The following is a 20,536-nucleotide window of genomic DNA, read 5'->3' as shown; positions in this document are numbered from 1 at the left end:
GGGCGTGTCCGGAAGGGGGCGGGGCCAGCGCCGCCCGTCGCCGCGGGCCGGGCCGGGCCGGTCGCCGCCGCCATCGCCGCCATGGCCTGGGGCGCCTCGCTCGCCGAGTGCCTGCGCGAGTGGGAGGAGCTGCAGGACGGCTACCAGCGCATCCAGGTACCACCGGGCCCGGCACAGCCCCGGGCACGGGCCGAGGGAGCGCTCCGGCCGAGCGGGGCACGCCGGGGTTACCGGCACCGGGGGTGGGAGATGCCCCAGCGGGTACCGCGGGCAGCCGGGCTCTGCCCGCTGGAGTCCGGGCGCTTTCCCCCCGTGTCCCTGCCCTCGGGTACGAGCCCTGTGCCTCGGGGCAAAGCGTTTCGGAGCAGGGCAGGGGTGCCAGGCTGTGCCGGGGCTCGGGAAGAGCGGGGTACCCCGGTGTGATGCCCCAGCCCGCCGTGGACGTGGCGTGGAGACCTCAGTTGTCCCGGTTTTGCTGCTGGGAGCGGGGAGCGGCAGTGCCTGGCGTGGCACGGCCGGACGAGGTGCGCAGATGTCGTTTTCACTCCTTATCGCTCCTCTCAGCCCGGCTCGGGGCAGCCTGGAGCCGGCCAGCCCCGCAGGGAAAGCGGCCAGCAGAGCTCAGCTCTCCCGGAACCCAGGCACGCTTCAGCCAGGCATCTTGTGCCCACTGCCAGACCCTGTCACCGCCGGGGCTGGCCGGGGGCTCCGTGCCAGGAAGGTGACTGGTGTCAGAGGTGCTTCCACCTGCTTTGTGTAATCCCCAGGGCGCTGCCTGCCGGAGAAGGAGTGGGCAGGGTTCAGCTCACACAGGGTCACCCAAGGGAAAGGTTGGCCAAGCATCTCCTGCTGCCACTCAGGTCACTGGGCTGCAGCTGCACCCGTTCCCTCTCCCCCTCCTTCCCCCGGGAGCGGGGTGAAGCGGATGTTGTTGCGGACACGTCGCTGCTGTGCCCAGATCTGGGGCAAGGGAGGCTTTGAGAAACCTCCTCTTGCTCCATAAGGGTTGCGTGGATGTCCCGGGTCGCCCACTCTGAACCCTGAGTGCAGCCACTCAGCGCCGGCCCTTCCCTTTGGACACCTCCTCCTGCCCTGGCTCCTCATCCAGGCGGTCTCCGAGCGGGGAACTCGGATGCTGGCACGGCTAAAGGACTTGTCACAAAAGCCACTTGCTCAGAGTTAACTCCAGAGCCAGGACGAGGTGACTCTAGATGGCAGCAGGAAAGCTTGATGGTCAAGCAGAGAGTGTCTTCAGATAAATCAGGGACATAAATCACTGCTGTGGAACTGGGACTATCTGGAATCCGTTCCCTCCTTGCCACTTACTGCTTGTACCAGAGGGAGAAAGTTTCCCTCCTCTGCTCTCGGTTTCACCTTTCTCCTTTGGGAACAACTTTTAAGACCTAGTGATCAAGTGGTCGATAAGAGCTACAGAGGTTAAAACTTGTTCGTGCCAAGGTCTAGTCCAAGGGTTGTGGTGAGCAGAGTGTAATTCCCTGCTGGAGGTGGCGTTCAGGCTGCTGTGAGGTGAGGCTGTTTTCCTGCTGACCTGGACAAGCAGCAGCATTGATCCAGCACCTCTCCCCTTTCCCTACTAAATATAGTGGAGAAATGCATCCAGCCTTATCCAGGTATGGTTGGGTTACTGGGCACTTGGCTGCAGCCCTGCTGTGACTCCGTCCTCTTTGTCCAGCTCACTGCCAGGCGCCTTCCAGCTTCCCAGGGGTGCTCAGGTGGTGCCCCAAAGCCATGAGCTGGGAGACCTGGGGGCACCAAGAGCTGCTCATCCTGTCCCAGCATCCAACGCCATTACTCTGAGTGGCCCACGGTTTTACCCTGGCCCACACAGTGTTTATTCCCAAGTCGTTCCTATCTGCTGTGTGCAGTCATTGGTGTCCCAAACATGGGAACATCCCATGGATAGCCTGCTTGGGCTTGGGGATGGGTATCCCCATGGAAGCAGGGCTGGCTGCAGGCTGTCCCCAAACACACCTGGCCTTCTGCAGCCACCTCTCCTCTCACCCAGCAGCTGCACAGATGAAATTAAGGACGTTTTTTAACAAAAGCATCACAGGCGGCCCAAGGACGGGGGGCTGGGCAGGCAGCTCTAATGCGTGCTGGTCTCTCCTTCCCAGGACAACCACAAGCTGTACAAGCAGAAACTCGAGGAGCTGACCAAGCTCCAGGATGGGATCTCCAGCTCCATCACCCGGCAGAAGAAGCGGCTGAAGGAGCTGTCGCTCGCCCTCAAAAAGTGAGTCAGTGCTCTGGGAGGGGAGAGCAGCAAGGACGGGGCTGAGCTCACCTCATGTCTCAAATGCAAACCTCTCTGCGGCCAGGTGCTGTGGGGAGGCTGATCTTCCCTTTCCTCTGCCCTGATTTGTGCCCTGTTTGCAGTTCAGAGCTTGCAAGGGTTTTGCAGGTACCCTGAGCTGCTCCCCTCCTGCACAAAGCTCCTTCCTAAGGGTGAGAGACCCATCTGGCCTCACCTTGCCCCCTTCTCTTGAGCAACATCACAGCCTGACAGAGGAGCTCGCCCTGCAGATGGAGTTGTGGACTTGCCTCCCATCCACCTTCCCCTGTCCTTGGGGTGTCCTTGCCTGAGTCAGTCACTTGTGGAGTGCCAGCACGTGCTGGTCACATTGCAGAGGCTCTCCTGATGCCAGTGCCTGTCTTTGCTCCCCAGATGCAAAGGGCAGGCTACTCCCGAGCAGGAAGCGTCCATCCAAGAGACCCAGAGCCTGATTAAAGAGAGGCAGAACGTGTTCTTTGAGATGGAGGCCTATCTGCCAAAGAAGAACGGGTGAGAAGGCACCTCAGCTCTGGCTGGGGCACCAGGGCCACCCTCCACATCCCTGTGGCTGTAATGCTGCAGGCACAGACCCAGAGCTGTCACCCTGCAGCCAGCGGTGTCACAGCTGTGCTGCTCCACTGGGGCTCCCCAAGGACCTGGGCAGGAGGCAGCAGTGCTGCCCCTCACTCTCCTGCCTGCTCATGGCCATCACCCACCCTTGGGCAGTGGTTGTGCCTGAGGAGAAGCCCTGGTGAACACCCCAGTGCCTGTGGGAGGTGGGGTGTGTGCTCCCCCACCCATCCCCTGCCCGTGGGAGGGGATTCCAGAGGGTTTGTGCCTGGCAGCTCCAAGTGGAAGCACCTGGGGGCTCATCCCTGGCCCCACTGGTGGCACAAGAGGGGACAGCTCCACAGGCAGGTCCTTGTCCTAATTCTCTGCTCTCTCCCCAGGTTGTACCTGAGTCTGGTGCTCGGCAATGTGAACGTGACACTGCTCAGCAAACAGGCCAAGTACGGCCCCTCCTCACTGCTCCTCTGATTTTCCTGGCTTGAGATCCCCTTGGCACCAGGAATGACAGCTGAGGAGCTGACTTGGCTCACCTGGTGTAGATTCCCTTCCTGAACTGTTCTCTGCATCATTTCCTGAGAATCAGCCAAATCCTTGGCTCCCCCTCACATTCCTGCCACTGGGCTGGGATGGACAATTAGCTCTGACAAGTTCATGGGATCCTCACCGAAGCCATGGCCATGTTTCCACTGTATTAGGAACTTCCAGGAAAGACAGACAGTGGATAGTCCCCTCCTCTTCCCTTGGGAAAACACCAGAAGTTGGTTTTGGCCCCTGAGAGCCTTTACCTTGCTAGAGATGCCCAGCCAGGAGCCTCTCCCCTCTCCCTCTGTTCCCCAATCCTCCCCTTGGAGATTTGTGCAGATCCCAGTCTGCCCATCTTCCCCACCAGGGCCACCCACCAGGTTGGGGTGGTTTGGGGTGCTCAGATGTGTCCCAGCTGTGTGGGAGCAGCCTGATGTGCTCTGCTCTCAGAAATACCCCCAAGGCAAGGTTCTTCCTGAGTGTGTCCCAGAGATTCCCAGCAGAACATCACTTTTACCCTTTTACATTTTACAGTCAGATGGGATGGGAGGGCACAAATTTCCAGCAGACCCCTTGTTCCAAGCCTGTCCTTGTGCTTCCCTGCAGGTTTGCATATAAAGATGAGTACGAGAAGTTCAAGCTCTACCTCACCATCATCCTACTCATTGTCTCCTTCTCCTGTCGGTTCCTCCTCAACTCCAGGTGAGTCTGGCTTGGTGCTGGGCAGAGTTCTCCTCCCAGAGCCCCCTTGCCCTTCTCTCCCATCCTGGAATATCCAGAGCTGAACAGGAGGTCCTGGTAAAGCACCTGGACTCTGCTCTGGAGGTGGGGTGGCCTTTGTGGCTGCCGTGGCCATGGTGGGTGGTGGGGAGCAGGTCCCCTCCCTTGGGGGTGGGTGTCCCACAGGATGTCACAGTGCCTGTGTCCCCAGCACGTGCCTTTACACCCTGCTTTGTGTGACCCAGGGTGACAGACGCTGTCTTTAACTTCCTGCTGGTGTGGTACTACTGCACCCTCACCATCCGCGAGAGCATCCTGATCAACAACGGCTCCAAGTGAGTCCCCTGGGCCTGGGCAGGGGGCTGGGCTTTCTCTGCAGGGCTGGGGGACTTGGGACCCGTCACAGGGAGCAGCTCCCTCCTACTCAGGATGTGTAGCAAACCCTGCTGGGAGCTGCAGGAGCAGGGCAGGAGGAACCTGGAACCTCCCGTGTGGAGGCGGTGGAAGGCGGAGCTGGAAGGGCCCTGGTGCTGCCCAGCCCCGAGGCTCTGGGTCCTGCTCCCAGGACCATTTCCCAGCCAGCCCTGGGAGCTGTGGGGTGGCTGGGCCTGGGCTGCTGCACTCTCCAGGGTGCCTTTGGCTCTGGGTTCATGCTCCAGACGTGACACTGCTTCTCTGTGTCTGCCTTTCAGGATCAAAGGCTGGTGGGTTTTCCATCACTACATCTCTACCTTCCTCTCAGGTGTCATGCTGACGTGGTAAGTCTGTGTCCCCTGTCCCATGGGGGGCTGCCTGGGCTGTGGGCAGCTCTGGCCAAGGGCACATAGGGGCTGTGGGACAGGCAGGGCTGGCTGTCCCCTCCCAGCCCCATGTCCCCCAGCCAGCACCATCTCTCCACAGGCCAGATGGGCTCATGTACCAGATGTTCAGGAACCAGTTTCTCTCCTTCTCCATGTACCAGAGTAAGTGCTACCATACGTGTTGGGACAGGGACTGACCCCCAGGTGCTGAGAGTGCCTGCAGAGCTCTGCAGCACATGGAGACCTGGCTGTAGCTGCTCACAGCTCTCAGCTCACCTGGCAGTTCCCTTGGCCTTGGGTGGCCTTTGTGGGATGATGCTGAGGCTGGGAGGGGATCCCTGGGCAGTTCCTGAGAGCAGCCATGCTGTCCTTGCAGGCTTTGTGCAGTTCCTGCAGTATTACTACCAGAGCGGCTGCTTGTACCGGCTGCGAGCGCTGGGAGAGAGGCACAACATGGACCTGACTGTGGGTGAGTGGGATGCTGCTCAGCTCACTGGGACCTCTGGGTTCTACTGAAGGAAATGGTGACACTTAGATTTGAGGTCACTTTTATCAGTAGCAGGAACAGTAAAAGCTACAAGTCAAACCAAAGGTCCCAGAGCAGTATCTCCTATGGGGCAGCACCACCCCATAGGCTGATTGTCCCCCTCCTCCTGCTCTGCTGGGACCACCAGCCTGGCCTCACATCACCTCAGGATGTGAGGTGTCAGTGGATGTGGTTTCCCCAGGAAGCTCCTTCAGACATGAAACACCCTCCAGCACCCCAGCACTATGGGCTGTCACCTCCCTGGCCCCTGTGACACCAAGGGCAGGAGCTGAGGGCCAGCTCCACCAGAGCCCTGTGTTGCATTAGGAGTCACTGCCACTGTGCCCTCTCAAGTGCCCTCAGTGAGGCTGGAATGGCAGGACTTCCTCAGCCAGGCATGGTGTGGGCACTGAGCCTCCCTGTCCTCCGTGGCTGGAGGAGCTGGGCTCCATCCCCTCTCCACCAGCCCATTCTGGCTCCTCACAGAAACCTTCATCCTTTGCAGAGGGCTTCCAGTCCTGGATGTGGAGAGGCCTCACGTTCCTGCTTCCCTTCCTCTTCTTTGGGCAGGTGAGGCTGCCCCAGTCCTTGCAAGATGCCAGAGCCTCGAGTGGGAACAGGATGTGCCACATTCCCAGCCGTGCTCGGTGGCCTGGACATGGCACAGACCCCACAGGCTGCCACAGCCATGTGATATGGGATGCCTGGGGCAGGGAAATGCTTCCAGCAAATGCTGAGCCTTTCCCTCTGAAGCCCCCAGCACCTCCACAGCTGGGGAAGTGAGATGGGGAGAAGTTGGGGTGGTTCTGCTGAGTGCTCAAGTGTAGAGGGGCTGCAGTGAGAACCCTTTTAAAGCCTCTCCAAAGCCCTTCTGAGCTCCAGCTTTGAGCTGCTGCTGCTATAAAGGATCGAGTCCTTCCTCGGTCAGATCCTTGGGGCTGATGGCCAAAGGTCTGAGGCTTCCTCATGGCCCTTGGGCTCCAGCTGGCCTGAAACAGGCAGATGTGCCAGCTGGGATCCTCTGGGAAGGAGCCCTCTGGCCTGAGCCTGGATGGGGTTTCACTGCCCCACACGAGGCTGGGGTGGGGTTTATACCCAGAGGTGGCAGCTGGGTGGGTGCCAGCCTGGGGCTGAGCCTCTGAAAGCAGCAGCTCCCCTGAATCTCCTCTGTCCTGCAGTTCTGGCAGCTCTACAATGCCATCACCCTGTTCCGCATGATCCAGCACCCCGAGTGCAAGGAGTGGCAGGTAAGGAGGCTCCTGGGAATGCCCGGGGAGGGGATTGCTCCAGGCAGGTCCCTCCTGCTGACTCCGACCTCTCTTCCCACAGGTCCTCATGTGCGGCATCCCCTTCTTCATCCTCTTCCTGGGCAACTTCTTCACCACCCTCCGTGTCATGCACCAGAAGATTCAGAACAAGAACAAGGACACGAAGGAGAATTGAAGAGGGGCAGTGTGGGGGCCTGGACTGTTTCTCCCCACCGGCTCCATCCCCTATTCCCATCTCCTCAATTCCGTCCGGACTCTGGTGTCTCACCCCATTCCCTGGAGGCCCGGGTGTGGGACAGAGCTTGGGGCCTGCTCCTGGACAGTCCATGTGCTCACCACGGGGCTGGAGCCGTGCTGGAGTCACTCGCCTGGAGTCAGGAGCACCCTGCACCTCCTGTCCTGGCTGCCTTCCACATCCAAACAGCAGGATGCTTGGGGCAGCCACTCCCCTCCCTTCTACTGGGATGTTCTCTGGATGTTCACTGGGTCAAGGCAGTGTCCAGGGACTGTCTGACACAGCTCCTGGGGTGCTGCAGGCTCCCCCTTTCCCCCCGCCAGCCCTGCACCCAGGGCAGCCCCCGTGTGTTGAGGGGCAGCCTGGTCACTCCAAGCACAGCCCTGGATTCCAGAGGTGCCCCAGCTCCTCCCTCTCCTTCAATCCACAGGGAAGGGGCAGCTGGGGCACGGGAAGAGTGGGAGCAGCAGGAGCCTGGTCCAGGCCTCACACTGGAGCTGTGCAAGCAGCACCCTGGGCTGGCACGTGTGAAAATAAAGGGAAGGAGCTGCCCTGGGGTACCGGGACAGTCTGGGAACAGCTTCCACACTCTGTGGCTTTGGTTCATCTGGAAGTGGGTCCTGACACAACCTCTCTGAAAGGAGGGTGGAAGTCAATAGAACAATTGTCACAACTGGACAAGAGAAAACAGCCTCAGGTTTCACCACGGGAGGTTTAGATGGGATATTAGGGAACATGTCTTCACTAAAAATGGTTGTCCAGCCCTGGCAGAGGCTGCCCAGGGCACTCGTGGAGTCACCACCCCTGCAGGGATGTAAAAGCCATGTAGATGTGGCAGTTGGGGACATGGTTGAGTGGTGGGTTTGGCAGTGCTGGGTTAAGGGTTAGACGTGGAGGGGTTTTCCACCCTAAACGAGCCCATGATTTTATGGAAAGTCATTTCCCTGTGCCCTTCCCCCAGCCTGGACTGCAGCAGGGGCTCCTTCCCATGGCACCCCAGTCTGCACAGGCTGTGGCCAGAACTGTGGGCACCCAGGAAGCCCAGCAGAACCTCAGTGTTGCTGGAGGTGGGCAAGATAGACCCTGTACCAGCACTGGGAGCTCTGGAAGAACCAAAGAGCAGGTTGGGCACAGCTGCACCCCAGTCCAGAGCCCCCCACTGCCATCCTCCCTCCCCTCCCACAGCCCAGCACTCAGGGTCAGGGCTGCCCCCAGCTCAGCCTAAACCCAGAGCTGCCACCACATCCCCAAATGCCCTCCTAGTTATCATCCATTGCTCCTCCTGCCTTCTTCCCTCTGGCTGAGCAGAGAGAATGCAGGAAGCAAACTCCAGACACAGCATTTTTATTCCAAGGGCAAATGTATTTAAATAATTTACAAACATTGGACAGCCTGAAAGTCTGGGGGTTGTGTTGTTCTTTTTTTTTTTTCCCATGCTTTAAATCACAAATATGTTCAAAATAAAAACAGTATTTAAAAAATGACCGTTCACGGTATGAGGGAGGGGCTGGGCTCAGGGGAGCTGCCGGGCCCCAGGGAAAAAGCAGGGCCCCTGTAGGCTGAGACCCCGCCTCCCAAACCGGCTGAATTCCAGAGGAGAGGAGCTTCCCGCTGGTGCTGGAGCAAGGGTGGGCAATGGGAATGGAGCAGGAGATGCTGGTGGGGCCATGGGACAGCTCTGTGCCCAGAGCCAGCTGCCAGCCCCACATCCCAGAGCTGGGCAAACAGGGGTGGCAAAGCCTCAGTTCCAGCCCCAGCACAGCCCCTCCAGCCCTCTGCTGTCCCTGCAGGCCAGGGTGGGCTCCAGTCCCGGGGATAAGGCAACACCTCATGTTCAGGGCAAGATTCCCTGACAGTGTCAGTCCCTCCTGCCCCACAGTGGCCGTGGCCCTGATGTCCCTCAAGGCAAACGCTGGTGCCATGGGGTGCACCCTAAGGTGCTGGTGGCACCACAGCTCCTGGACAGCAGCCTGAGCTACCCCCCTGCCCCTCTCAACCCTTTGCACCCCCTGGATCCACAGCGTGCCCCGAGGGGCTGCTGAGGCCCAGGAAGGGTTGGGAGTGGCACTGGGGTAGCCGCGGGCTGGGGACAACACTGTCACCCACAGCAGCAGTGGGCGAGCAGGCACTTGCCAGCTCCCCTGGCCCATGCCTGGGGACCTGTTCTCTCCCCGGCCCCGCCAGCCCCGCTCTTAGCTCCACACATCCAGGGAGTAGCGGCCCTTTGTCATCAGTTTCTTTACATAGTCCACGGCCTGGGGCTGGCTCATGTTCCCAAACTCGGACACGATCTCGTAGAAGGTGTTCTGCACATCCCGGGCCATGTTCCGGGCGTCGCTGCAAACGGGGAGCACGAGTGAGACACGAGTGAGACAGCACGGCCACCGAGCCCTGTCACCTCCCACCCTGCACACACAGGGTGTGCTCACCCCAGCCCCCAGGACAGCATAACCCTCCCAGGGCTTGTGATGCACAGCTGGGGAAACTCAGTCACACTCCTTTTCCTAAGAATAGGAACGTTGCCCCCAAATCCCTGTGCTGTCCCCAGACCTACCCGCACACATAGATGTGAGCCATCCCCTCGTTCAGCAGCTTCCAGACGTTCTCCTTGTTCTTCTTCAGTAAGTGCTGGACATAAACCTGGCAGGAAACAAGGTGGGAGTGAGGAGAGAGGAGCAGAGCTCCCACACCACACTTGAGGGAAGGCAAGGCTGTGCTCATGGCTCTGGGAGACAGGGAAGTGCTGGGTGTTCCTGCTTGCCATGGAGGTCATGGTGGGCAGCAGGAACAAATGGCAGGGGGAACAGTGTGGTACCTTCTCAGCCTGGTCCCTGGAGAAGGCCACGTTGAGCTGGGTGAGGACTCCCTCCTTCTGGAAGCGGGCCAGCTCCTCCCGGTACAGGTAGTCCTCGCGCTCGTGGCGGCAGCCATAGTACAGCACTGTCTCGCCCACCTCTTTGCCTGCAGGGTCACACAGCCCCCATCAGCTGGGCCCTGTCAGTCCCCAGCCCTGTCCCCTCCCCTTGTCCTGACACCCCCGGCAGCCCCCAATGCCGTGCTCTCCCCCACCCTGGGCTTGCAGAGCTGCACGATGGTTTCTGGTTACAAGAGGAAACTCAGGACTAATTCCCAGAAGTGGCCACAAGCTTTAGAATCGACTCTGTGACCTGACTGTGGTTACTTGGAGGTGTGGTGGTGGCAGAGGTCAGAGAAGTGCCCCAGGTCTGTCCACCCCCAAACATCCTCTGTGGCCAAGAGAAGGACACAACCACTCAACTCTGCTCACCCTGCCCCACCACTCTGCTCTTGGCCGGGCCGACCAGCAACAGGAGCAGCAAAGCAGCACCCTGCAGGCACCAAATGGCCCCACAGAGCCCTGCAGCAGCCCCTGGGGGAGCTGCGGGGCACTCACCTTGCTGCTTCAGCCAGGCCCGCTCCTGGATGAAGCCGATGAAGGGGGCGATGCCGGTGCCCGGCCCGATCATGATCACGGGAGTGCTGGGCTTGAAGGGCAGCCGGAACTGCGACTTGCGCACGTACATGGGCACCAGGGAGCTGCTCCCGTTCTGCTCAGGCACCTTGTTCTTGAGCCAGTTGGTGGCCACCCCTTTGTTCAGGCGGCCCGTCTTGGTCTCATACTCCACCGTGACAGCACAGATGTGGATGGAGTTGGGATGAACCTGCAAGGAAGAGATGCTGGAACCAGGCAGAGAAGGAGCCCCAGCAACCCCACACTGCTTCCTTGTGCTCAGGAATGGGGAGAGGTTTAACCTCATGTTAACACTGCAACAGCTATTCCTCCCTGTGTGCTCCTCATGGGGTTTCTGTCTTGTCCTCAACTCATCACGGGACCACTGAGCTTCCCTGCAAGTTGTCAAGAGTGACTTTTGACCAGTCCCTAAAGTGCCACCTTGCCAGGCAAACGGAAAAAGGACCATGGCTCCAGAGAGTGTGGTGGTATCAGGGCACAGCTGGCTGCAGCATGGGACTCTCCACAGACCCTGTGGGAAGCCGGGATAACTCCATGCATGGAGATCACTAAATCTGCCCCTCTCATAGCAAATGTCACCAGGAGAAGTTCCCCATGTCCAGCTCCCAGCTGAGGGGAACTGCAGCTGAAGCAGCCCCTCCACAGCCACATTCCCTGCTGGAACCACACCCACCTTGGAGGAGGAGGCAATGGAGTAGTAGCGGGCCTGCAGGCGGGGCAGCAGCTCACACAGGTGATCGATGGGGGGGCGCAGGGAAGGCATGTCCTGCAGGATGGCCAGGATGTTCCTGCGGGCCTCCACCACCCAGCTGAGGTACAGCGCCTGCAGGAAAGGAGGACACAGGGGGCATCACAACCTCTCCACACGGCTGCCAAACACCCCCTGAACTCTCTGGGTGCCTTCTGGGGCTCCCCCAGCCCAGCTCAGCCCAGGGAAGGGCAGTGCCCCACCTTGCCCTCGGCAGCAGACGAGGCCATTTTGCGGAGGCGCTCCTGCTCGCCCGCGTCCGTGGCGTACTGGGCCAGCTCGTACAGCACGTTGGTGCGGGGAGGGTTGGTGATGTCCAGGTAGTAGGTCAGGGCTGTTCGGTATGATGTGGGGCAAGGGAAGGGATGCTTCTTGTTGGATTCCTCTGGAGAAGTGGGGAGAGAAAGACAAATTCAAAACTATCTACCTTCTGCTGTTATATTAAGGGGTTTTGTGACAGCTGCTGCACGCAGTGAGGGCTGGAGACAGAGCAGGGTGGGCTTCAGAGAGGAGAGAGCAGCCTGTGGGTCAGAGCCCCAGCTCCACACTGAATCACCTCCCTCCCCAGGCAGTTCCATCTCCCAGTAGCCCATTCTGTGTTTCACAGATGCTGTCTGACAGTTTAGCAGCAAAAAATACACCCTGTGTTCCCCAAGGGGCTCCCTGCCCCGAGATGTGCATGCACAGCCCAGCAAGCCCCCAGGCTAAGCAGGGGGCTGCCCTCCATGGCTGATTTGGCCTCAGGCACTTACACCTCCATGAGATCTGGCCTCAAAAGTGTCCTTAGGCTCTGTCAGCCACACACAGCTGCGCCAGCAGTCAAGGCTGCAGCCATTCTGTTCAGCCTTGAGAGGTCCGTAAGGGACAGGAATGACAGCACGAGGCTGGACAGCACAGGACACTGCACAGGGGGCCACGGGCTCCAGCAGTGCATTAAATCCACTTCCTCTCTAGAAACCAGGAGCTCTCTCAAGTTTCTGGGCCAGCACATCTGCTGCCTCAGGTCTGGCTGTGCTGCACTGGAGTGTGATGGGCAGCAGCTGCCATGTCCCTCCTGCAGAGGGCTGGCTCTGCTGGGAATGCTACCCAGGAAGAGCTCTTCGGATCAGCACAAGTGCTCCCTGCTGGCAGTTCAGTCCCCAAGCCTGTGCCTCCTCCCAGGACTGAATAAGAACATCTCACACACTCAGGGCCCTGAGGAGCTCCGGGGCTGCTGAGGGATGCTCTGGTGGGCTGATGCTCCATAATTAGGAGTGTGCTGTTACATAATTTGTTGTTCAATGGGCTCACTAAGCACATTTCACAACTGACCCACTTCAGCTGATCTCAGCAAGCAGGCTCTGAGCCCCTGCTAAAACAGCACAACACTGAGAAGGGCTGTGGGACAGCTGAAGGTGCCCCATGGGATCTGAGGGTGAAGGACAGAGGCCACAGCTGAAGGAGAACTGCTGACCCTCAGGGGTCATCCATACTCACCATCTAAGTTGTTTAGGGACATGACAGTGTCCAGGTCTGTGCCCAGGATCTCACCAATCTGGTTCACCAGGGAGGAGTCGTTGGCTGGGTACACAGCCACGTGGTCCCCAGACTCATACCTGGCACAGAGCAGGAGGAGAGCACATGGAACACCTGCACCACTTCCTGACCACCCCCAGCAGCTCAGCCAGAAGACAAGGGGGCTGGTGCAAGAGGCAGCAGGACAACACTGAGGTCTAATGCACAGGACCTGCACCATCAGGATCCACAGAGCCAGCAGTGACAGCAGCAGTGGCATTGTGGGATAATATTTTCCTAGGGTTTTTACGAGGGATCTCCCAGGTAACAGCAGTTTTGCCAGAGTTGCACAAGGACAGGTCAACTTCCCAACTAACAGAGAAAAATTCCTCAAAACCTCTGCAGTTATGTTAAGCCACCTGGATTCATGACTTCCTAACAATTCAAGGAACTTATGCTAGTGACAGGGTTTTAAGAACAGGGTTTTATTCCCCCTATGCTTGTACACCTAAACCAGGCAAATACAGGCAAGAGCAATCCCCAGCTTTTCCTTCTCTCACAGCTCAGCTGCCCTCTCATTTATTGAGTGACTTCTAGAGAATTCCTGCAACTGAGACTGCTCAGGTAGGGAAGGGATGTGGGATGGGACGGACCCAAAGCAGTGCAAGAGCTGGGAGCAAGTCCTGCCAGGGAGTATCTGGTGCAGAAGCCCAAAGGGGCAGTGTAAAGGAGCAAGGTCCCCTTCTGAAGAGCTGGATGAGGCTGGTGCCACATCCTTCTTTGCTCCTGACAAAACAGAGAAGCAGTCTCCCCCAGGGAAGTACCTGATTTTGGAATTGGAGATATCCAGCTCCAGGTGCATCAAGTGCCGCTCTCCACCCTCGTTCAGTTTGCGGTTCTCTGTAACCTGAGCCAGGAAAGGGTTCTTGGCATCAAATGGGCTGCAAGGAAAGACAAGAGTGTTCTGGGATTCTCTCCTTGTATCCAGGCATATTCCCTCTGACTCCAGAGCAGACTCCTAATATTTGGTTCCTGTTCCAAACCACACTGCACTACAGTACAAACCAAATTATGATCCTGCTGCTCCCCACACTGGCACAGAAAACAGATCCTTCTCAGCACAGCCCAGCAGTCAACAGCTTCTGTCTCATTAAGGACTCATAACAGAGAACTGGATTGGAGGGACTGTTACATCTCAAAGAGATGTTTCAGGCTGTAATTAATGTTTAAAGCTCATCTCCCCACAGTAATACTGCCAGCAGCCATTATGCACTGGCCACCACAGGCAAGGAATGGCTCAGGACAGATGCTGTGGCTGTACCAGCCAACCAGCACACGTGACCACATCCATCTCCTCACCATGAATGATTCATTAATTGGGGAATCTCAGAGTCCCAGTGGAGATCTGAGGTGATTTCTCTGGAGCAGAGACCTGCTGTGCTGCAGGAATGGCACTGCAGGTGCTGTTAGAAAAACCAAGGAGCCACCAGCCAAGATCTGCCCCAGGTAGACCCTGCCCAGGGGGGTTGGCACTCACGGCTTCTGGTTCTCGTAGCTCTTGAGCCGACCCATCTCCCCTGTGTAGACTTTGTTCATGTTCACATCTGTGTGCACCACCAGCTCGTACTGCCGGATGCTGGAGGGGAAAAGGGGAGAGAAAAGAGAAAAAAAGTCAAACTGGGACACACAAGATACAGCTGGAACCATCATCTCCTTTGCTGGATTTGCTGCAGCTCAAAAACAAATGCAAATTCCACCTCTCTGAGACATGAGGGACCAGGCAGAAAGCCCTAAGCAAGGGGAACTTTCAGCCTCCCTGGAGCCTCACAACCAGCACTGCCAGCCCCAAAGGAACCAAACCCGTCATCTCCCCACTCAGAACAGGAATCCAGAGCTGGGCTCAGCCTCACACCAAGACAGGCTCAGGCCAAACAGCCCCACATTCCCTGCTACACTTCACTTGTGCCCCCCTTGAGTCTGGAAGGGGAGGCGATGCAGAGAAGGGGAACAGTGCAGAGGAAAGATGGCACAGCCACCAGTCAGAAGTGGCCAGTCTCTGACACCCAAGAGAAGCTGCTCCCAAACCCACCTGGACTCTTCTCCTGTAGCCTCCACCCCGAAGTGCTCACACACTGCTGGCCAGAACTGCTCTCTCCAGGTGATGAAGTCTTCTTCCAGGCTAGTCAGGGCAGAACAGAGAGTCAATAAGCCAGCCCCATTCCCACAGGAGCCACCTGAGATCCCTATGGTCCTCTTCCCATAACTGTGGGAAAAGGCATTTGCCTGAGACCCAGGCACCTTTGGTAGCTCCCACAGATCACCAGGACAGAGCCTGCAGAGCATGGAGTGGGAACTGTTGCTACACCAGACACCTCTCCCTTCTCCAGGTCTGCCAAGGAAGGCTTTGTTATTTAGGCTCAGTCTTAAAAAACTCAGCTCCCCGTTGTCCAGTCCTGGCATGAGTTGATCTTCCTAAAAGGTCACGATTCCACCTGGCACTGTTTATTTTTCCAAGCTCAGAGCCTTCCACACATGGCATATTCCTCCCACAAGGTCCTGCAGACCTTAGAGGTAGAGCCACAGGCTGATGTAATGTCCCAAAGTGCTTAGGTGAACAGAGAGGTAAAAAAGAAAATAACGCTGTCCAAGTTGGAAAACTGCCACCTCCCACCATAAAACACTTCCCAAGGAGATTAAGCTGCCTCCTTCACTGGGATGGGTGAGTTTATCCACACAGGCTGCAGCAGGGCAAAGGCAGAGGAGGCTGCAAAGCCTGCTCCAGTTGTACCCATGGGCATTTAAAGCTGATGTGAGATTTCCCAGACACAGGATCCCTTAGGATACTCCCTGTGCACAGGGAGCTGACTGTGGGAGACACAGCAGACACACACACTCAAAAACATGTCAGCCTCAACAAGCCCTGTGGAGTTTATTTCTGCCTTGGTAATGAAGCCAATTCCCTGGCAAGGTCCCTTCCAAGATGGTTTCAGCCAGCTCTGACCAGCCCCTCAGCCCAAGGCACTCACTTGCCATCATCATCTCCCAGCCCCAGCTCAAAGATGCGCTGAGCTCCAAGTTCCTCCAGTCTCTTGTCCACGTACTTCCCCATGGCATTGAAGTGCTCGTAAGTCTTGTTCCCCAGCCCAAAGACCTGGAAGGGAACACTCATGAGCACAGAGAAGCAGGAGGTGGACTCTCCCCATCCATTTGACATCCTCTGGCTAGGTATCACCCCACAAATGATGCAGAAGAAAGACAGTGAGACCTCTCCCAGCTCCCCCACCAGCTCCCCAGTAAGAATCTACTGCTGGAGAATGTGTGGTCAGGAGGCACCAGCACCTCCCCTGAGCCTGGATGCACTTCCAAGAGCTCCTGCACATCTCCAAGTGGGACCAGTAAGAATGTGGGCTGCCTGGAGACCCACTGCTGGCCTTTGCCTCCCACAAACCACACAGTAAATGTTTGCTCACTGCTTCACACAGAGCAGCCTCACATCTCCACCAGTGGATTTTATTCTCATTTGCAATATTATGCTGCCTAAGGAATTTGGCCAGGGTTTAGGTGGGGTGGTTGTTTCTCAGCCAGTTATTCAGCTCAGCACGGGAAGAGAGCTACACACTCCTCCAAGTGATTTAATTGGTGGGAGAAGATCTGGCCCCAGGCTGCTCAATTAGCTTCTGAAGAGCAGCAGCAGCCTGTAGCTCATTCACAGACTTGTATTCAGTGCCTGCAGGGCTGTTTGGGACTGTTTATACCAGGAAACCCTCGTGATTTAGAGAGTGGAGAGAGAGCCCTGACATTTGCATTTAAAGCCTCCAGATGTACATTTGCAAGTGTCCACAAAGCCTGGGCAGGAAGACAGCAGGAATCTCATTCCTGACAAGATGTACAAGGCACAGACATCGTGTTGGGCCTTTCCCCAAGCCACTCTGGAGGGCTCTGGGCCTTCCTGCCCAAATGCAACACAAAAACTGCAATGGGGGCACTTACTGCAAAGCGGAGACCCGACAGGTCAGCATCAGCCTCCTGCAGCCAGTCGTAGAAATCCTGGGCATTATCTGTGGGATCCCCCTCTCCATAGGTGGCCATGCAGAACACAGCCAAGGACTTGTCAATCTCAGAGAGGCGACTCAGGTCTGACTGCAACGAGAGGAAAGGAGGAATCTTCAAGAATTCCACACCTTTGCTGTTGGGCAATTCCTATTCCCACAGTGTGTTTACAGAAGAGGTTGGAAAAGGCCAAACCCATCCAAAATGGCAGGGAAAATAAAGATAACCACCCTCACTGGACTGCAAGTCAATATTTCTATCCCACCAGAAAAGCAATGGGATTTTCCATGCAAGGCTTTAAAGGAGCAGGAGACTGCAGAATGGTAAGGACGGAGCCCATATCTGCATCTCTCAGGCTGATCTTTTCTCTCCTAAATATCCCTTAGCCAGGGTCATTGGATTTTTTTAGGGGGCACTGAATGGTTGTTACTATCCCAAGGCTGCTCAGGGCTAAATTACCAGGTCATACTCCTCTGGATCTGCTGCCATGCCCCGGAGGCCATAGCGATGGGCATCTTTGGAGAGGCGATTGGCAAACTCCTCTGCTGTGCCCGTCTGGGAGCCATAGAAAACCACTATATTTCGACCCTGGAGAAAAAGAAAAATCCCTTTTAAATAGTGATTAGTCATTTGGCAAATGCATGGATGAAGCACAGACAAAGGAAATGCCTGAGATCAGGAATTCTGGACTGCAACCTAAAGGCAACCAGGAGTCTGTGTTTGTGCAGGACTCCAAGAGTTTGGCAGAAAACTCAAGGCTGAGCTGTTAATGAGAACATGACTCTTGCCACTCTCAGAGGGGAGATTCAGGTCAGACTAAAACCCAAAGCAAAGAATAAACCTTCCAGATTTATTCTCAACTACAAGGCTGTAGCGTGACTCCTGGAAACAGGGAACACCCTGGACGAGAATGCAGAACTTGCCAAAGGCTCTGGGCAAGTGCCTGAGCACCAGAGCTCCTGCTCTGCTGCAAGCCAGATACTTTGAAGTAAAACGGAAAATGCATCCAGCCCTTGCTTCTTCCTCTGCTTCCTCTTGTGTCCAGACCAGCAGAGTCAAAAGCTGACACTTCTGTGTACAATTCCCATTCCACACGCAGCCAGTTTGGGAACCAACCACACAGATAAACAACTGCCAGCCAATGACTTCAAAGTCTCTGCCATTTCCCTCCTGACTTTGATCTCATATTACATTATTTTTTTCCACCACCGAATTTTCACTTTAGTTTCTTCTCTAAGAACAACTCTCAGGCACAGACTAAAAGAGCTATTCCTGGCTGCTCACACAGCCTTCCTCTGGATGCTCCCTCCAGCAGGCATGTGTCTGTATCCAAACCAGCTCTTCCTGCTGACAGTTTCCAGAGGAAACTGGGATGGACATGAGCTCCCCCACCTCCCCAGCGCCCCTTGGAGGCAGAACAAGCAGCTTACCGTCTTCTTCATCTTCTCAATGAAGCTGCTGTCTCTCACTGGAGCTGCTCTGAAAGACAAGAGGAACCTCTTTTCAGATAAGCACATTCATTTTTGAGGTCAGGAATAAGCAAGTGGGGGAAAAGTGGCCTCCAGGCCTCAGGAAAGTTGCCCAACAGGGTGTGAATCTCCACTGGCCACTGTTATTCATCCTGTCACAGGGATGGCCATTGCTCAACCACAGGGCTTCTGCACACAACCACGGAGCAGAGGGGAAAAGCTGAGCTCCTGCCTGACCCTCATCAGCGAATCCCCTCACAGGAAAAGCCCAGGCACCCATCCCTGCCCACCAGAAAACCTTTATCAACTGCTCTGAGAGATTTAAGGATCTCATAGGAGCAGGTCTCCAGATAAACCTCAGGGGTTTGAAAGAAGGGAATGGAGAACTCCCTGCTTCCCACACCACCATGGGCAGGCAGGGTCAGCCCTGAGCCATGCTCCCCAGGGCACATCCCCCAAACCTGAAGTCAAACAGGGCTAAAAATCAGCTGTTTCAGCCTCAAAACAGCCTGCCAGACATGAGCCCCAGAGCTGGAGAGCCCTGGGGAGCTTGTTCCGTGCCAGGTTCCCATTCCCAAGATGGGTCCCCTGCACAGAACATTGTCATTATTGAATGGATGTGGCTTTCTCCGGATTGACAGGGGGACAAACCCCAGCAGAGCCAGAAACATGGATGTGGGGATTCACACTGCTGTGGCTGCCCTGTTAGGGAGGGAGCCAGAAGAGCTTTGCTATCCTTAGCACATCTTTGGATTTTCAGTGTCATGGAGTGAAAACAGCCCAGTCCTGGGGACCCTAGGAGCCTCACAAGCAGAGGTGACCATAGCTACAGTCAGATTAGGTGCTGGGAGCTTCTCAGAGCAGGCAAGGACAGGAGCTCCCTTGCTGTCCTCCCCACCAAAACTTTGGTAGTTGAGAAGATGAATGTGGGACCGTTTCTGTTCCACAATGGAAGAATGCAAGACCAGGTCTCTTGTGGGAAGAGAGAAGCCTCCAGGCAAAAAATAAATGGTTTTGGCTCCAGCCCATGTGAGAATGTGAAGAGCTTGCTAACAGTTTCCTCAACTCTGTAGCCCAGAGGGAGGGATGCTGCGGATGTGCCAAGGCATTAGTGGAGAGCACACACACGCAGAGCAGCAGGGTGGGGGACGTTCATAAAACATCCCTTCGAGCACCCCTTGGTACCCAAAGGGATCAAGGAGCTCCATAACTGGGCCTGACAGCTCTGAGCACCGACAGTCTCATACAAAGGACAAAGCACACACAAAGGACAAGCAAAGCTGACCCCAAAAAGCTCCCCAAAGGTAGCTGTGCTCCCAGGAGAGCTGCTTCACACCCCTGCTTGGCTCTCTCAGCAGTTAACAGTCTCCCCGTGTTGTCATTTGTCCCCTGTTGGGAACTGGGATATCATAAATATCGTAAGGGAACAGCCCCACCCCTGCCCACGCTGCAGCCACAACAGGGGCTCAGGAGAATTCTCAAGACACAGCTCTCACTTAGTTTTTGGCTCCTTGGTGAACTTCTTTAATTCCTGCCCTCTGCAAACGAGATCCAATTAAAACAACTGTTGGGTTAACTACTAAATAAAATGCTTTTAAAGGAGGAGAAAAAGAAAAGTTTTTAGATCCTTTCAACAAGCTCCCTTTGGAAGAGAAAAGGGAGCAGCACATGGAGCTCGTCCGTTTTCAAAGGAGGCAACCCTGCACTGAAGTGAGTGCTGGAGAACAGGCCGTGGCTCAGATACAGAAGAAATAATAAGCCTGGCTTTGGAAAAAAGGCTACACAGCTCCCTAAAATTGCTTCATCAGGGTGGCCTGAAAATCTGAGCAGTGAAAACACACAGCCACCAAAGGCAGAAACTACACTCATTTTCCCTGCTCTGCCAGGGAAACTTGGAAGAGAAAGTCTGTCCTCAGCAAGGACTGCTCTTACAGCTTAGACAGCTCAGGGTAGCAACTACAAGCACTGGAAGAAGCACTGGGTGGAGGGAAGGAGATTAACCCCATTGTCAGAGTTCTGCAGCTTGCACAGCTCTCCCACCCTTGGTGAGAGCTCACAAAGCAAGCGACTCCCAAGGCTCTCTGTCACTTTGGTTTCAGGAGAAAGAAAGGATAGGAGGATCCCAACAGCTCAGCAAGAATACCAAAGTCTGTTTTAGCTGAACACCCTCAGAAAGCTCCTGTTCCCATGGCTTTCCTGCTGAAAGCACAGACACATCCAGAAGGGAGGACACAGCCTGGACGCTGCACACAAACCGAGCAGTGACAGCAGGGTCTCCACTGGAGCAGCCTGCTTCCAAGCAGAGCCTCTCCCCTTCCTTCTCCTCCTGCTGCAGAGGGAGCAGGCACCCA

General features: G+C 56.3%; 2 protein-coding genes across 3 annotated transcripts in view; one reads left to right on the top strand and one right to left on the bottom strand.

The window, feature by feature from the left end:
* The first annotated feature begins 21 nt into the window (after positions 1 to 21).
* On the top strand, positions 22 to 7,522 carry TMEM120A (transmembrane protein 120A). The gene is made up of 12 exons (XM_014876510.2): positions 22 to 156; positions 2,136 to 2,254; positions 2,687 to 2,803; positions 3,244 to 3,303; positions 3,992 to 4,087; positions 4,351 to 4,440; positions 4,798 to 4,863; positions 5,006 to 5,067; positions 5,282 to 5,374; positions 5,937 to 6,001; positions 6,610 to 6,678; positions 6,761 to 7,522. The coding sequence occupies exons 1-12, from the start codon at positions 82 to 84 to the stop codon at positions 6,872 to 6,874; spliced, it is 1,026 nt and encodes a 341-aa protein (XP_014731996.1). The 5' UTR covers positions 22 to 81; the 3' UTR covers positions 6,875 to 7,522.
* Positions 7,523 to 8,275: 753 nt separating this feature from the next.
* The window catches only part of POR (cytochrome p450 oxidoreductase), a 28,058-nt gene continuing 15,797 nt past the window's right edge, over positions 8,276 to 20,536 (bottom strand). For both annotated transcript variants that reach the window (XM_088177050.1, XM_014876508.2), the window contains exons 4-17: positions 18,147 to 18,195; positions 17,176 to 17,304; positions 16,657 to 16,806; positions 15,693 to 15,817; positions 14,756 to 14,845; positions 14,204 to 14,302; positions 13,491 to 13,607; positions 12,649 to 12,767; positions 11,376 to 11,557; positions 11,098 to 11,247; positions 10,347 to 10,614; positions 9,750 to 9,895; positions 9,489 to 9,574; positions 8,276 to 9,271 (exon numbers count right to left, since the gene is read on the bottom strand). In XM_088177050.1, the coding sequence (XP_088033176.1) occupies positions 9,127 to 9,271; positions 9,489 to 9,574; positions 9,750 to 9,895; positions 10,347 to 10,614; positions 11,098 to 11,247; positions 11,376 to 11,557; positions 12,649 to 12,767; positions 13,491 to 13,607; positions 14,204 to 14,302; positions 14,756 to 14,845; positions 15,693 to 15,817; positions 16,657 to 16,806; positions 17,176 to 17,304; positions 18,147 to 18,195 (1,855 nt within the window). In that variant the 3' untranslated portion in view covers positions 8,276 to 9,126. The remainder of the gene's footprint in view (positions 9,272 to 9,488; positions 9,575 to 9,749; positions 9,896 to 10,346; positions 10,615 to 11,097; positions 11,248 to 11,375; positions 11,558 to 12,648; positions 12,768 to 13,490; positions 13,608 to 14,203; positions 14,303 to 14,755; positions 14,846 to 15,692; positions 15,818 to 16,656; positions 16,807 to 17,175; positions 17,305 to 18,146; positions 18,196 to 20,536) is intronic.

The sequence above is a fragment of the Sturnus vulgaris genome, chromosome 21 (assembly GCF_052056855.1).
Source record: "Sturnus vulgaris isolate bStuVul1 chromosome 21, bStuVul1.hap1, whole genome shotgun sequence".
NCBI lineage: Eukaryota > Metazoa > Chordata > Aves > Passeriformes > Sturnidae > Sturnus > Sturnus vulgaris.
Note: the sequence above shows the minus strand (reverse complement) of the source record. Positions and strands in the feature narration are given on the sequence as shown.

Excerpts from the sequence above, each read along its gene's own strand:
- TMEM120A (XM_014876510.2), top strand. The coding sequence starts at position 82 with ATGGCCTGGGGCGCCTCGCTCGCCGAGTGCCTGCGCGAGTGGGAGGAG. Across the intron at positions 2,255-2,686 it reads CTGTCGCTCGCCCTCAAAAA|ATGCAAAGGGCAGGCTACTC; the intron begins GTGAGTCAGTGC and ends TTTGCTCCCCAG. Across the intron at positions 4,088-4,350 it reads CGGTTCCTCCTCAACTCCAG|GGTGACAGACGCTGTCTTTA; the intron begins GTGAGTCTGGCT and ends TGTGTGACCCAG.